The sequence below is a fragment of the Salvia hispanica genome, chromosome 6 (assembly GCF_023119035.1).
Source record: "Salvia hispanica cultivar TCC Black 2014 chromosome 6, UniMelb_Shisp_WGS_1.0, whole genome shotgun sequence".
Classification (NCBI taxonomy): Eukaryota; Viridiplantae; Streptophyta; class Magnoliopsida; order Lamiales; family Lamiaceae; genus Salvia; species Salvia hispanica.
In genome coordinates, this window is record NC_062970.1 from 12,923,666 (window position 1) to 12,939,253 (window position 15,588).

At 36.3% G+C, this 15,588-nt stretch overlaps 2 protein-coding genes across 2 annotated transcripts; both read left to right on the plus strand.

The window, feature by feature from the left end:
* The first annotated feature begins 2,630 nt into the window (after positions 1 to 2,630).
* On the plus strand, positions 2,631 to 7,240 carry LOC125194722 (nuclear matrix constituent protein 1-like). Its single transcript, XM_048092956.1, has 6 exons — positions 2,631 to 3,169; positions 3,603 to 3,812; positions 3,892 to 4,145; positions 4,233 to 4,503; positions 4,587 to 4,670; positions 5,246 to 7,240. The coding sequence occupies exons 1-6, from the start codon at positions 2,879 to 2,881 to the stop codon at positions 7,238 to 7,240; spliced, it is 3,105 nt and encodes a 1,034-aa protein (XP_047948913.1). The 5' UTR covers positions 2,631 to 2,878.
* A 1,028-nt stretch (positions 7,241 to 8,268) lies between these two features.
* LOC125193241 (piriformospora indica-insensitive protein 2-like) lies at positions 8,269 to 10,800 on the plus strand. The gene is made up of 2 exons (XM_048091004.1): positions 8,269 to 9,104; positions 9,530 to 10,800. The coding sequence occupies exons 1-2, from the start codon at positions 8,892 to 8,894 to the stop codon at positions 10,715 to 10,717; spliced, it is 1,401 nt and encodes a 466-aa protein (XP_047946961.1). The 5' UTR covers positions 8,269 to 8,891; the 3' UTR covers positions 10,718 to 10,800.
* Positions 10,801 to 15,588: the final 4,788 nt, after the last annotated feature.

Consider the following 15,588-nt stretch of genomic DNA (forward strand, 5'->3'; position numbering starts at 1 on the left):
TATTGAATATCAAATGAACTTTGTAAATTTGTTAAATTTAGTCATGCATTAAAAACATTATTCCGATATTTCATACTGAGAAGCATGTTTTTACAGCGGGACGAAATTAATTGATATCAAAATCATAAAAAAATAAAAAATAAAAACACTTTGACGAACTTTCAGTAGCCAACTTCATTGATAACTTTCATCAAACGGTTGGCAAAAAGATTCAACACTTACATATGTCAACAGTATACAATATCATGTCAATGACAAATACATGTTGTTTTTAGAAAACACAAATATATTATTATAACCATGTCAATAGCTATTGTATAAAATGTCAATAATCTTAAAAATTTAAACAAATCCTTAACTGGAAGGAGATGATTGTTCTCTTCCTTTTTTATCAGCAGCAATGTTCAATTCCATCTCTTCCGTTCTACCATTGCTAATCAACAAAAAAAAAATCAGCAGAAATCAAATTCATAAGAAAACAAATCTAGATGTGTTTTAATACACTAAAATCAAAGAAATATACTTAAAATATGAATCAATTTCTTACATGTAGAAGTCGCTTCAACGATCGCCGATTTGGAATGCCTTTTTCCGGCGACAATCGGCGCTTCAGCTTCAACCGATTCGCTTACATTTAGTTCTTCGATCCTCATTTTTGGAAATTATTGATGTAGAAAACTGACTTCGTAGGTCTAGGACTAGGAGATGAATAACAATGTTTAATTGATTGAAGATTTGCAGAATTGTATAAGTGATTTTTGAAGTGTTGCATAATTGTTTGGGAGAGAAACTTGGGAGAGAAACGTTCGAGAGTTTTAGAGTGGTTTTGAATATAATTTAAATATTTTAGAACTGAAATGACAATAATACCCCCTTGTTGACATAAACTATATGTTATTGACATTTCATAAATATTTTAGATGAGTGGCTGAGATTGCATCTCAATTCTCAATTATGGCAAAAAAATCTCAACCTAACATGACCCTAATGTATTAAGATGACAACCCTCTTTATTGTAACATCATACCACCATTTTAGGTGGATCTGAAAATCGTGTGCTTGTCATGCTGCCACGTGTAAAAATGCGGAGGGGTAAAATAGGAAATTTCTAATTTTATGTTACCAGATTGCAGTGCTGTTCATTAAATATTGTAGTCTTACCACAAACAATATTGCAGTTTACCACGATCGCAATATCTAGTACATGAGAGACTGCAATATCTAATACCGTACACTCGCAAACCCGTGTTTTTTCACGAAACTTAATCCTAGGCGTCCATAAACGAGATCTAACGGACTATATTGGTGGTATGGTGTTATCCTATCTATGGTGGCACCCTAGTGCACCCATATATATATATATATAGGGATGTATTAAGATGACAACACTCTTTATTGTAACACCATATCACCATTTTAGGTCATTGGATCTGAAAATCGTGTGCTTGTCATGTTGCCACGTGTAAAAACACGGAGGGGTAAAATAGGAAATTTCTAATTTTACGTTACCAGATTTCAGTGTTGTTCATTAAATATTGCAGTCTTACCACAACAATGTTGCAGTTTACCACGACTGCAATATCTAATACAGTAGATTGCAAATCCGTGTTTTTTCACGAAACTTAATCCTAGACGTCCATAAATGAGATCTAACGGACTATATTGGTGGTATGGTGTTATCCTATCTATGGTGGCACCATAGTGCACCCATATATATATATATATTAGTTTTAAATGAAATGCGAGTGAAATGAGTTAGCGGAATGTGAGATCCTATTACCATTTATGGTAAAAGTGAACCGAGACTCTTATTCGTGGACAGAGTAAAATGAAAAACGGGACTTCTATTCACGAACGGAGAGTATATCATGACAAAACAAAAATATTAAAATACACCAAAACTATTTTTTTGATAATGTATATGTTATTGCGGAACATTGGTATCACTAGAAAATGATAATCGCTTCAATCGCACTGTCGCACAATCACATTTGTCGATAACTTTTAGTAACGACTTATTTAATCTCACTACACCACGTTGTTAATGATGTGGCGCCACCTATGAACAAGGGGGTACATCTACCCAAAATATTATGAAATATCATTTATACTCAAGAGAATGAGAGGCGTGAATAAAATGAATTGTAATGAATTTGTATATATAGATGTGAAATTAAAAAAATTAATATCGCACTCAGCCCACTCGACAACCGACCATGCCTTTCCTTGCGGCGACTGACAAGCGTCGTCCAATGGCGCTTTGTGCGCAATAGGCACCACTGGGGGCGTCGCCTTGCAGCGGGATGACACCCCTGTTGTAAATGTTGTAATGCCGTGCGGACGACGCCCCCTGTTGTGAATGCGAGAATATGTAATTTCCATATTTAACTACTCTTATGAAATACCAAAGTTACCCTTTTTAATTAAAATATACACCTTTGAAATTTGTAATGAGAATTAAGAAATTTTCCATATTTAACTTTTCTTTTGAATTACCAAAGTTGCCCTTCTAAATTCCCGATTGGAATAAGGTCATCCGCCAACTGCTAAGGGTATATATGTAATAGTAGCACCGCCAAACAATTCGAATATATTCCCACACTTCAACAGAAAAACTGAGACAGCTTCGCCTTTCCCTTCTCTACCATTTTGTTTCGCAGGCGCATAAATTTTTGAATATTCCGTCGCCGGAGCCCGAATATTCCGTCCATTGATAGCTTATCCGCGTCCCACTCAACTATCAGCACCCTCTAACGTCTACTTTCCGGCCCTATCAATTTTCCGAGCCATTGTTCGAAACATCTGAATTAGGGTTTCGTCCAATTTCTTCAAGAATCGGAACTAAGATTTTGAGCCTTCATCTGAATTGAAAGCCGCAATGTTCACTCCGAAGCGGCAGTGGCAGGGGCCGTCGAGAACGCCCAGGAGTGAAGCGCATAAGCCAAACCCTACAACCGTCAAGGGCAAATTGGTGTCGTTTATTGACGACCCTGCTCCGCCCCCGCCCCCGCCCCCGAGGGGCTTGTTAATTGACAATGAGGATAGAGTTGAGATGGAGAATATGGACGACTGGAGACGCTTTCGAGAGGTGGGGCTGCTGGACGAGGCCGCGATGGAGAGGCGTGATCGGGATGCATTAATGGAGAAAGCGCAGAACCTTGAAAGAGAGGTTAGAAAAGCTTAATTTGTACTTTATATGAGACTACTCTTGTTTATTCGTTTAATTTTATTCCAAATGTTCATTAGGTTGCTACTTGGTTTCGATTTAATTTGTGATAATGGCTAATTGTGTAGTTAGATTTTCATATGCATAAGTATGATGCCTGCTGGAAATTTGCCATCTCATTGAGGAGTAAAGTAGTTGCTATATACTGTCCTGGTGCAATATGAAACTATCTAACAGGAATTAAGCCCTTGTTAATATTGTACCATGCTAAGAGTGATAAATATATCGAGACGAGACGTCGGTGAGGTGAATGAGCTCTTGTTAAAGATGAAAGAATGGATTTTGTTTTGTGATTAGATTTGGTGTATGTTGATCTTGTTAAGATGCATTAGATAGTGGAACTAATTTTAAGCTTATTTAATCTTCTGTCTGGCAGCTTCACGATTATCAGTACAATATGGGGTTACTACTGATTGAGAATAAAGAGTGGACTTCAAAGCACGAAGAAGTTCATCAATCTCTTCTAGAAGTGCAGGAGCTTCTAAAGCGGGAAAAAGCAGCTCACTTGATTGCAGTTACTCAAGTTGAGGAACGAGAAACAAATTTGAGAAAAGCATTGGAGGTTGAGCGACAATGTGTGGCAGAGGTGATTCATTTTTTTTTCATTGTAAATTCAATATGTATGGTTTTTGTCCTCATGAAATACTAAACGTTGCTTTTGGCAGCTTGAGAGATCTCTGCGTGAGATACATGCCGAGCATGATAAAATCAAGATAACGTCTGATACGAAGCTGGCTGATGCCAATCATTTGGTGGCTGGAATTCAAGATAGGTCTTTGGAGGTGCAACAAAGGTTGCTTGCTGCTGATGCAAAGCTTGCTGAGGCCAGCCGGAAGAGTCTAGAGATGGAGAGGAAATTGCAGGAGGTTGATACGCGCGAAAGTGTTCTTAAAAGGGAGCGCATGTCCTTCATATCCGAGTATGATTAATGCGATGACTCACTTGCTTTTCTTATTTGATTGTGGCTCATGTTTTTGTTTATAAATATCTTTGTCTTCTGTTCTAGGCGGGATGCCCACGAAGCAACTTTATTGAAGCATAAAGAAGATATGCGGGAATGGGAGAGGAAGCTGCAAGAAGCTGAAGAGAGACTTTGTCAGAATAGGAGACATATTAATGAGAGAGAGGAGAAGTTAGTTGAACTTAATAGGATGTTGAAGCAGAGAGAAGGTGAATTTGTCGAAGAACAGAAGAAGGCCGAGTTGCTAAATTTAAACCTAAAGAACAAAGAAGACGAGATCAACAAAAAACTTTCCAAGCTGATCCAAAAAGAGGAAGTAAGCTTCTGATTGATTATATCTAGTTTTTAAACTTTACTTAATAACTTCTTATGTCTAACTTTGGTTTGACTTCCCTGCAGAAAGCTGAAGCTTTTAGATCTAATTTAGAGATGAAGGAAAAAGATTTAAGTGCATTGACTGAGAAGCTGAGTGAGCGAGAGAGAGTGAGTTGCCGTGCATATTTATATATTTTGCTGTGTTTTATATATTTATATAAACCTCAGTTTCCGTGCATATTTATATATTTTGCTGGGTTTTATTTGTTTAACCTGCTTTAATAAACCAAATAATTTACAGTTATTAGTAATGGTATCCAATAATAACCCTTGTTCTGCATTTCCTTTCCTCAAGGACGAGATCTGTTTTGCCTAGTGACTTCTCAGTGTTGGAAAATACGTTCTAGATTTTGGAAAATTCGTTTGTGGCTCACATTATTGATTTTGCTTAATCTCAGTGCCATAATATTAGACTTTAAATTGAATTCATATCTGTAACTCAAACTTAGGGAATGTAACAGCTATAATATGCATTCCTTCTATATAATATTTATTGTTGTTCCTGCAATCAAGCTGGCTAACGTGTAACAAATATAGTGGGATTGAAAAAGAGAGATTACTCTATTATAGCTTAATCCCCCTATTCATGCTGTTTCATTTCCTTGTATTTCAGATGTTTCTTTGACTAAATTTAGTTCCTTTCCATTTTATTAAGAGTTGTTAAATGTTGATCCATATTGCAGGTGGAGATTCAGAACCTTGTTGATGAGCACAGAGCTGCATTTGAGATAAAAAAGCATGACCTTGAAGTAGAACTGGAAGATAAAAGAAAGTTGCTTGAGGATGAGCTAAGAGTCAAAACAGATGAATTGGTTAAGAAGTCAAACGAAATTAGCCATATGACGGAAAAATTGAAAAAGCAGGAGCAGGCTCTGGAGAAGAAGTCAGAAAGAGTTAAGGAGAAAGAGAAGGATTGTGATGCAATGTTAAAGGGGCTGAAGGAAAAAGATAAGACCCTCAAATTGGAGGAGAAGAATCTAAACTCAATTAGACAAGAAATAGTTTCTGAGAAAGAAACTTTACAGAGTCTCAAAGATGAGCTTGAGAAGATGAAAGCTGAGATTAGTCAGACAGAATTACAGATTCGTGATGAAACAGAGAAGCTTAGAATTACTGAGGAAGAGAGGGAGAAGCATAACCATTTGATACAGGAACTGAAACAGGAGATACAGAGGTACAATCGTCAGAAGGATTTGCTTTGTAAGGAACGGGATGATTTAAAGCTAGACAGGAAGAGATTTGAGGAAGAGTGGGAGGTACTTGATGAAAAAAGAGCCGAAGTTACTAGAGAGTTGCAACAACTTGATGAAGACAAAAAATCTTTTGATAAATTCAAACACTCATTGGAAAAGAAATTGGAAGAAGATAAAATTGCAACGGAAAACTACATCAAGAGGGAGATGGAAACTCTTAGACTTGAGAAAGAATCATTTGCTGCCACAAAGAAGCATGAGCTGTCAATGTTATCAGAAAAAGCTCGGCATGAGCACGATAAGTTACTTCATGATTTTGAGACTCGTAAGAGGGATCTTGAGGCAGAAATGCGAGATAAGCAAGAGGAGTTTGAGAAATCTCTTCAGGATAGAGAGAGAGCATTTGAGGATAAGATTGAGAAAGAGCGTTGCAATATCAGTCATTTGAAGAACGTTGCTGATAAAGAAATGGAAAATATGAGGTCAGAGAGAAGCAGATTGGAGAAGGACAGAGAAAACATTGCCCTGAATAAGAAGCAGTTGGAAGAGCAGCAGCTGGAAATGCAAAATGACATTAATGACCTTGGTGTTTTAAGTAAAAAACTTAAGTCACAGAGGCAACAATTTATCAATGAGAGAAGCCGTTTCGTTTCTTTTCTTGAAAGGATAAAGAGTTGTCAAAACTGTGGGGGCATGGCAAAGGACTACATGCTAGCTGACATTCTTATAACAGAACTGGATGCAAATGAGGCTTCTCCTCTTCAGGCAATGGGAGAACAAGTTCTGGAAAAAGTTGCTTCATATGAAATGAAGGCTAATAAAACTCCTGGCGAGAATGATGAAAAATCTCCAGATTCTGGTGGGCGTATTTCCTGGCTTCTTAAGAAGTGCACTCCGAGAGTCTTCAAGTTGTCTCCGACCAAGAAAGTTGAAAACATGCCTTCTAAAAACTTGGACCAAGCATTGTCTGATACACTGGTCAGTGCTGCTCAAAATGTTGGTGAACCCAGCATGCCAGTTGGTGCTGCAACTGAATCCGATGCTCCTGAAATATGTCGTGCAGCACCAGAAGTTTCAGAAGACTCCAAGCATTCAGAGATGCCGAATCGTCGACGAAAATCTGCTCGAAAACCAGGGAATGTAATCCATAGAACACGTTCTGTTAAAGCAGTAGTTGAAGATGCAGAAGCTTTCTTGAGAAGGACATCAAAAGATGGTGAGACAAATAATGACACCCCTACTTCCATCAACGAGGAAAGTCGAGGAGATTCTAGCCTTGCTGGTAAAGGAGCCAGTTCTGTTTGGAGAAAGCGAACTCGTGCAACATCCTCTAAAATGAGTGATGGAGATGAAAGTGATGGTCAGTCAGCAAGTGTGAGTGTGGGTGGCCGCAGGAAGAGACAGCAAACGGCTGCTCCAGTGGTACAAGATGCTGGGAAGTCGCGTTATAACCTTCGACGTACCCTCCTAATCAATACAGAGTAGGAAACCTTCATTAATGTCCTAAAGCCGTTTGTTTGACAAATAATTTCCAAGTTGTCTTGAAATTATTCAATCTACCAATGTTAAGGTTGCAATTATGCATCTGCTCCATAATTCTTGAACCATATTTTTGTAGCGGCGAAGTCACACCCTATTCATTGTAATTGAAGCTAATTATTAGTAGTAACAAGTAGGGGGACCTTCTTCATGCACATGGCAAAAAATGGCCTGAAAAAAGAAGCAGGAAAAAGACCCAATTATTTTCATCAATCCCATAACAATTACAAATCCAGAAAAGCAATAGGCAATCACTTTCCCCTATTAAGTGACTAATCATCAAAGAAGAAATAAAATCAAATGCCAAATTTGGGAGCATTAATCTTTTTATCCATTTATAAAATAAACTTAGAGAAAAAAAGCATGAAGTTGAGAAAATGACCTATCACAATGTAAGGTCTGGAAAGGAGAGATTATAGAGTGGGCTAGCTCTCCCTTTCAATAGCCTTTTCTTTTGCCCTTTTCCCCAACACCAAAGCCTCATTAACTACCCATTAAACTGCATTTATATCATTGGTCCCCTCACAAAAAAAACATAGTACAACACACATTCGTGTGTGCTGTGTGTGAATGCATACATCTTGCATACAATATGCAATTATATTTTGGTTCTGCTGTTGTTACTATTGTTCTAACCACATAATTGTGCATGAACAGTTTCAAAAAGCAATAATTTAGCTCTGCCTTTTTGTGTAGTTGGGGTTTAGAATTGACATTACTTTGAAGGCTCTGTAATGAAATGCAACATATTAATTGAAGCCCACTATTAATTACAAGAGATAAAAAGAGTTGTGTCCAAATTTCAAAGACTCTGAATTCTTACCCACTCCTTTTGTCCTCTTTGATTACAGTAAAATCTGTTTTGAACCCAACAGCCCAAAGGTGAGAACTACTAATTCCCTCGAGACAAAAACTACCTTTGCCTTGCATGTATTTAAATGCCCATATTTCACTTTTGATTTCCAACCCCATCTCCCTAGAAACCCTTTTAATCAGAAGCCTAGATGCCTATATCCAACAATAAATCCCCCAACTGTTTATTCATTCATTCATTAAACTACCATCCCATTTGCTAGTTGCATTGGTTAATCACTTTGTTTTGGGTTATGTTAACCATATTATAACGGTTGATATTTTTGGAAGTAGATCTCTTTGTACAAACTAGAAGATGCAACTTTTTTTTGATCAATTTCTTGTTTCTTTGCCACTGTTTAGATCTTAGTATATTATTGAAGTTACCACAATTGCTCTGTATATTGTCTCTTTTTCGAACTGACAACTGTAGTAAGCTGAAAAGATGCCGCAGGCCTCCTCAGACTTCTGCTAACTCTGCCTCTCTTACAGTCTATGCCCCCTTTTCATTACTCCTCATTTACTACCTTAGATCTTCCTATAAACTCTTGCAAGAATCGAACTCTAGCCTCCACTGCTTTCTTGTTGCAATCCCACTTTGAAAAATCCCATCTTTCCACATTTCATTCCTTCCAAATCCCACCTTTTGCAACTCCCGGCATTACTTGATGCCCGAGAAAATCTACCATTTCTTGAAAAGCCCATTTCTTGCTTGCTGGTTTCTGGCTTCCTTTTCATCACAATCATGAAAAAGATTGAGTCTTTGAGCTTCCCAGTTCTTGTTGTGTGGTTGCTTCATTTCACTTCGCCATGCATCGGACAGGAAGACAGCAGCATCGGTGCTCCGATGAAGACAGCCGAGCAAGAAGCTCTGTATAATACAATCCAAGATTTTGTGGGAAAATGGTGGAATGGTTCTGATCTCTATCCAGATCCTTGCGGTTGGACCCCTATTCAGGTCTCCCTCTCTCTCCCCAAAGCTTTCCACACATTTTCTTGAATCTTTTGTCCAGTTTCAAGGTTGTACATGAAGTAGAATGCCCATCTTTTTTGAGTTGCAAGAGTAGTCAAATTTTGGTCAGGGGCTGTGCCACTTTTGTGGAAATTTTACTAACTAAAACTATGTCGTTTCTCATATTTATGGGCAATGCCAACTTTCGCAGAAGCTTTCTTTCATTCAAGACTTCTACTTTCTATTTCTAGTGTTATTCTCTACTACTATGCATTATATTGTGTAAGAGCCTGAAACAAAAAAATATCTTTTGCTTGTGCAAAATCTGTCTGCTGTAGTCAGTTATAAAAAACAAAACTTGCTCCAAATTGTCAATATGTTCATAATCCGCACGAATGAAAAATTTCATCTTTGTGCAACTCTTAATGCAGGGAGTTTCTTGTGATTTGTATGATGGATTTTGGTACGTGACCGATTTGAGCATTGGACCTGTTCATGACAACTCTTTAACCTGTGGTCAAGATGTGGAATTCAGCCCCAATTTGTTTGCACTAAGCCATTTAAAATCATTATCCTTCTTCAATTGCTTTGTCACGCCACGCCGCCGCCCTGTCTCGATCTCGGCCGGGAATTGGGACGCTTTTGCCGGAAGTTTGGAGTCGCTCGAGTTCCGGTTGAATTCCGGCCTAACCGGACCAGTTCCCGAGATTTTCGGGGGTCTAAGGAATCTTCAGTCTTTAGTGATCACTGAAAATGGCTTAATGGGGCAGCTGCCCGAGAGCATTGGCAATTTGGTGGAGTTGAGGCGTTTGAATCTTGCGGGGAATTCGTTCACAGGCAGGGTCCCGGGCAGCATTGGAGGGCTTAACCGTCTCTTGATTCTCGATATGAGTGGGAATTTGCTCTCGGGTACCTTACCCGCAACTCTAGGAGGACTGACGGCCCTATTAAAGCTCGACTTGAGTGGTAATCAACTAGAGGGCGAGATTCCGAAAGAGATTCGGAATCTCAAGAATCTCACCCTATTAGACCTAAGTGACAACAGATTAAGTGGTGGATTGGGTGAAACTATTCGAGGATTGAATTCATTGCAAGAATTAGTCCTCTCAAACAATCCCATTGGTGGTGACATAATAAGTATTGGATGGCAAAATTTGAGGTGTATCACAGCTTTGGAGCTGTCCAATACGAGCATGACAGGTGGCATCCCAGAATCTCTTGCAGATTTGAAAAGTCTAAGGTTCTTGGGTCTGAATGACAACAAGCTAACAGGGGATATACCTTCAAAGATTGAAACTTTGCCTAATGTTAGTTCAATCTATCTCCACGGCAACAATCTAACCGGCAAGCTTAATTTCTCAGAGGCTTTCTACGGGCGGATGGGGCCGCGCTTCGGGGCATGGGGCAACCCGGGCCTTTGCTATCAATCCGAGGAGCTCGGCTCAGCCAGTAATGCACCTTTTGGGGTCAAACCGTGTCGAGTTCAAGTGATCAAGTACGGGACCAGCTTCCGTGATCCTGCGTCGTCGATGCCTTCTTTAGGATTCAATGTGATAGGTGTTAGTAGATTAGTTTTGGTAGTTGAAGCTTTCTTGGTTTTGGCTTTGCAACATTTTTAAAATAGGCCAAATTTCATGGTTGTAAATGTGATGGTAAGTAGGTAATCAAGTTAATTGAAGTCATTACATTTTATCTTTGGAAATGATGAATGAAAACGACAAATAAAAAGGGGAAATTAAAATTGGAATAATCAAGAACAGGTTTGTTGATGGTAGAGATGGGGTTATTAATGTGGTGAAAGTGAAAGGAATGGGAGGAACAGGCTGTAGATATGTTTTGATGATAGGGGTGGATTTCTGAAACAAACACAAGTCACATAAATTTAGGCTGTAATAGAAATGTGGTCCATGAAAGTAGTGTATATAGATTGTGTTGATGATGAGTGGTGGACCATTTCAAGATACAAATTACAAAGTGCAGACTGATTCAAGCTGTCAGAATTCTGGATGAGGTTTTATTTCATTTCAGAATTCCTTGCTCTAGGTTATGTATCATTTCTTGATTTTCAACTTTGATTTTAGTGTTCTGTTTTGGCCTCCATGGTCCCTAGCATACCTGGCAAAACCAGTCTTTCATGCCCAAATCCATGCTCACTCCCACACCTTAAAATAGTCTTGTTTCATTTTTTGTGTCCATAATACTATCTTTATAGTTAGACATAATCGCAATAGTTTAAAGTTAAAATTCGAGCAACTTTCAAACAAGATTATATTTAGAGGTGAACAAGGTTTTGATTTTGATTTGATGATAGTAATATTTAGGGAAAAAGCTACGTGAAGTTAGTGGATATACTAAGTGTTAAAGCAAGATTCATATAGCTTCATTTACTCATTGAACTAAGCCATGGGATCCCATATCTTATGATTGTTACCACTATAATTTAATTTAAGATATGGGCTTAGTACAATTTCTAGCAATTTATGCATTTGATCAATGGTGTACCTCTTTTGTTAACGGAGCCATTAAGGCTGCGTTTGGTAGCTATGTTTCGCCAAGATAAGAGATTAATCTGGGTTTATTTGTGTGTTTGGTAGTTATGTTACCAAACATAGTAGCCCGTGTTTTTTATCCGGCCCGCACAAAACCCAACTAAAATCCTATGTTTTAATCATATTTGTAACCACCCAAAATCCTATATTACTTATCATGGAAGCCTAGTTAATTTTAGCAAAATACATATTTACCCATAACTTAAAAATTTTCAAATCCTAATCAAAACATAAACGCCGTCACTTCACAAAAATTGCGAAAAGAAGTTCTTCCACAATTCTCTCATTCTGCCTCCCTCCATTTCTTCCGGCGAATCCATTTCTGAATCAAGCTCAACAGAGACTGAAATCTCTCCCCCTGCATCCCCAAGTTCCCCACCACACTTTGTATCCTCCCCCCCTATACTCCTCAGTCTATCATACCACATCCTTAATCAATGCTTTCGAAAAACTTGATAAAAATATACACATACAAAAAATTGTCCAAAATAATCAAAGCTTAGTCAATGCTTATGCTTTGATTATTATCCAATTAAATCAAGATTCTGGATTGGCATGTGTCAATACAGAATTGACAATATATGGAGTCAAATTGCTATCCAAAGATCAGCAAAATTTTCGATGGGGAAGGAAGTGCATAGGGAGCAGTAGAAGTATTATGCAAAACAAAACATTTCATAGATGATGAAAACGAAATGACAATATCTAAAGTGCTAAAATAGAGAGAGGCTGCGGCTGTTAATTTTATAGGGAATATTAGGGCAACATAAGGATAATTTAGTAATTAAATTAAATTAATGAAGATAATTTTGGTAATTATAATTTTAATCCTTATTTGTCACTTGTTGCACCAAACACTTGAATAAGATAACTCATAATTTTCTTAATCTACCAAACACCCAAATATATTTTTTAACTAAACTATGATAACTATCATGAATTGTATTATGTCTAGTCAAAACATGACAAAGCTACCAAACGGCCCCTTAGAAGATTTTAATCCTCTCCAATTTTTAAGAAAACATTGAGTATTATAAATGCATGAGGTAAGAGGCTAAGTCTGACTTTTAATAATTCTTGAAATCTCGGGGAAATAAAGTGTGAAAGGATATCCATGAAAGAATCAAATATGTAAGTGAGAAGTGATGGCGCTTCATATATTGAGTCAACTTATAAATTGAAGGAGGTTCCATATGGTCGTACTGGACACAAACGTGATAACTGATAGAGTTGAGACAATATTGTGCTTATTATGTTATTGATTCGGCATATACCAATGAGTAATAGTTCTAGGCATCGCGTTCACTAGCCCACTGGTTTTGCCTGATAGTATTGACTATGTAAGTTTCAAAATCACAAGTTAATTAATAAGTGAAGTGACGTCTACCAAGAACTAAGTGGTTGGGTCTGCATGCTGAATTTGCATTTTCTATGACTGAAATATATATTGGTTTGAGCTCGTAGGGTTTAGGCATACCAACAATGATAATTCTTTATTCTCTTTTTAGCTTTTAACATTTTAGTGTACGCATTAGAAGCGGTGTATTTAGCTTCTACTTAGTAGAAGGAAATTGTTTCATCTTCGAAAATCATATGCCAACCCATAAGTGCTAGTTGAAGCGTATCTCATCTTGCGGAGAGAAGGATATATCAACTCAAATTGATAAAGACAATAAATTTTTTTTAAACCTTTATTATAGTGTTATTATTTATATGTTTCTTGCTAATTTGCTCCATGTACGGCTATACTATGTCCAATGTACATCATATATATACTCTTGATAATTTTAACTAGTGTTGGATGTTCCTATCGAATAGTATTACTTACTAAATGTTGCGACATAATTAGTTGAAAACAATGGAAGGACACCGTTACTTAAATCGACACCTAATCTAAAGGCCGCGTAAGGAAATTTCATCATCTTTAATTATAATTACAGAAGTAAACTGAAATATATATACAAAATGACAACCTTAAATTTAAATTAAGCTAATGATCAAGAAACGTCTTATTAGTCTTTGATACGTATTACATTTTCAAGAAATACTGCTGTGGTTATCATTATAAACGAGAATAGCTCATGAAAATGAAAATTTGGTAGGTTTATTATGTTAAATTCGTGTTACCTAACATTCAATCATTTTTCATGCTATTTGAGTGAATGATGCACATTTTTCAATATTCAAAATATCATTACATATACTATCAAAGTTCAAACTTGACATTATTAATTCCAGTCTAACAACCCCGATTCTTAATTAATAAGTACTATATTTTAACTTACTAGAACTAAATTATTAATTGATGATCCAGTTAATGTCCGTACAACGTATTATGCTAGTAGTATTTATTTTTGCAATCGTTCCTATTTTGTTTTTGCATAAACTGTCAAAATATCTCATTTTTTAAATAAAACTGAAAATAGCACTAACACCTAGTCAACAACTATATATTCGTCAATTCCCCAAAGTATTTTGACTAAAAAAATTTAGTAAAATTCTCACTTCATAAATTAGGTCACTACCTAAAAGAGAAAAAATAATTTATTTTTCTTTTATACTTATGCGCGACAACATGGTATTCGAACTTTAATGTATTTGTGAAATGTGAAGTGACATTTATAATCAAATGTATTGATCAATAGCCACTTTAATTGATATATATTGCCTATAATTCAATTTTATATATGGTACCCTATTTCACACGCAGAATGTCTTGATATGTTAAATTAATAGTACTACTTTATTAAATTTTAGTCCCAAAAAAGAAAGGAATTTGTATGAACATGATTTGGTCAATAAAGCTGCCGCATAACAACAAAACAAAACGATTATTGCAAACCGAACTAAGTTTCTTAGTTAAAATATAATGTAAATGTATACTAAGATTTGAACCAATAATAGCACATGACTATCGTTGTTGATTTTAAAACAATAAAGTAACTGTTAACTGTAATTAGTGGACCACGTGTAGCTTCGTTTTCTTGAGGTAGCTTCTCAAGCAAAAGATTTCTATAAAGTTGTTCATAGTTGAAAATTTTAATCAATCTTTTTCCTTCAAGAATTCATACTAATGCACATTTTAATACACCTAATTTAATACACGTATGAAACATAAATTGATTTGTTACTTTGTGCCTTAATTTGTTCATGCTTATACAATTATTTTGCAATAACTTTTACTACCTATTTATGAATACGGCCGAAGAATTTTGTATTTTGATCAAATTATGGCATCTCTCGACTTTGAAAATCAGCCATATATAGTGCCATAAGTTTTAATATTTTTTTCAATTTTTCCAACAGGTCTAATTTGAGTTAATTGTATAATTGTTCAACGAGGACAATACCACTAGATAAATTTTAGTAGTACTATCATTTTTCTCAATACACTTAGAAAATAGCTGAACTGCGCACCAAATAAGCAACACATTACAAATAGGAAAGAAACCTTTTTGTCAAAGGAAAATTGAGAATTTTTTTAAAATTTATAGTAATTTTTAAGACTGACTTTCAAAACTATGGAATAAACATAATTTTGACTAAAATTCATGATTTTTTTTGACAATTTTGTCAGTGTGATCTATTCCGTTTTTTTGTATTATAGTTGCATTTTCATTGGATATGTTTGCCTGCTTATGTCTTTTTTTAGTATAGTGATTCTATCTTTTATAAATAGTTCATAATCATATTAAAACAGGATCGATAGTTGACCATTTTTGGTAAGATCTCCATGTGTCACGTGATGATAAGAACCAAACCTTTAAAATCCAATAAATAGATGTATAACTAAACCAAATTCCTACATATGACAAACAATTCAGCAATATTTAACGTACAAGGAATATTATCCTTGATTGAAAAACCTATAAATAAAGTAGGAAAAACTCAAGCCGGCATCCAATAGAATTATTCCCCTGCATTGTACAAACCGTTGACAA

Excerpts from the sequence above, each read along its gene's own strand:
- LOC125193241 (XM_048091004.1), top strand. The coding sequence starts at position 8,892 with ATGAAAAAGATTGAGTCTTTGAGCTTCCCAGTTCTTGTTGTGTGGTTG. Across the intron at positions 9,105-9,529 it reads GCGGTTGGACCCCTATTCAG|GGAGTTTCTTGTGATTTGTA; the intron begins GTCTCCCTCTCT and ends CTCTTAATGCAG.
- LOC125194722 (XM_048092956.1), top strand. The coding sequence starts at position 2,879 with ATGTTCACTCCGAAGCGGCAGTGGCAGGGGCCGTCGAGAACGCCCAGG. Across the intron at positions 3,170-3,602 it reads CGCAGAACCTTGAAAGAGAG|CTTCACGATTATCAGTACAA; the intron begins GTTAGAAAAGCT and ends TCTGTCTGGCAG. Across the intron at positions 4,671-5,245 it reads AGCTGAGTGAGCGAGAGAGA|GTGGAGATTCAGAACCTTGT; the intron begins GTGAGTTGCCGT and ends TCCATATTGCAG.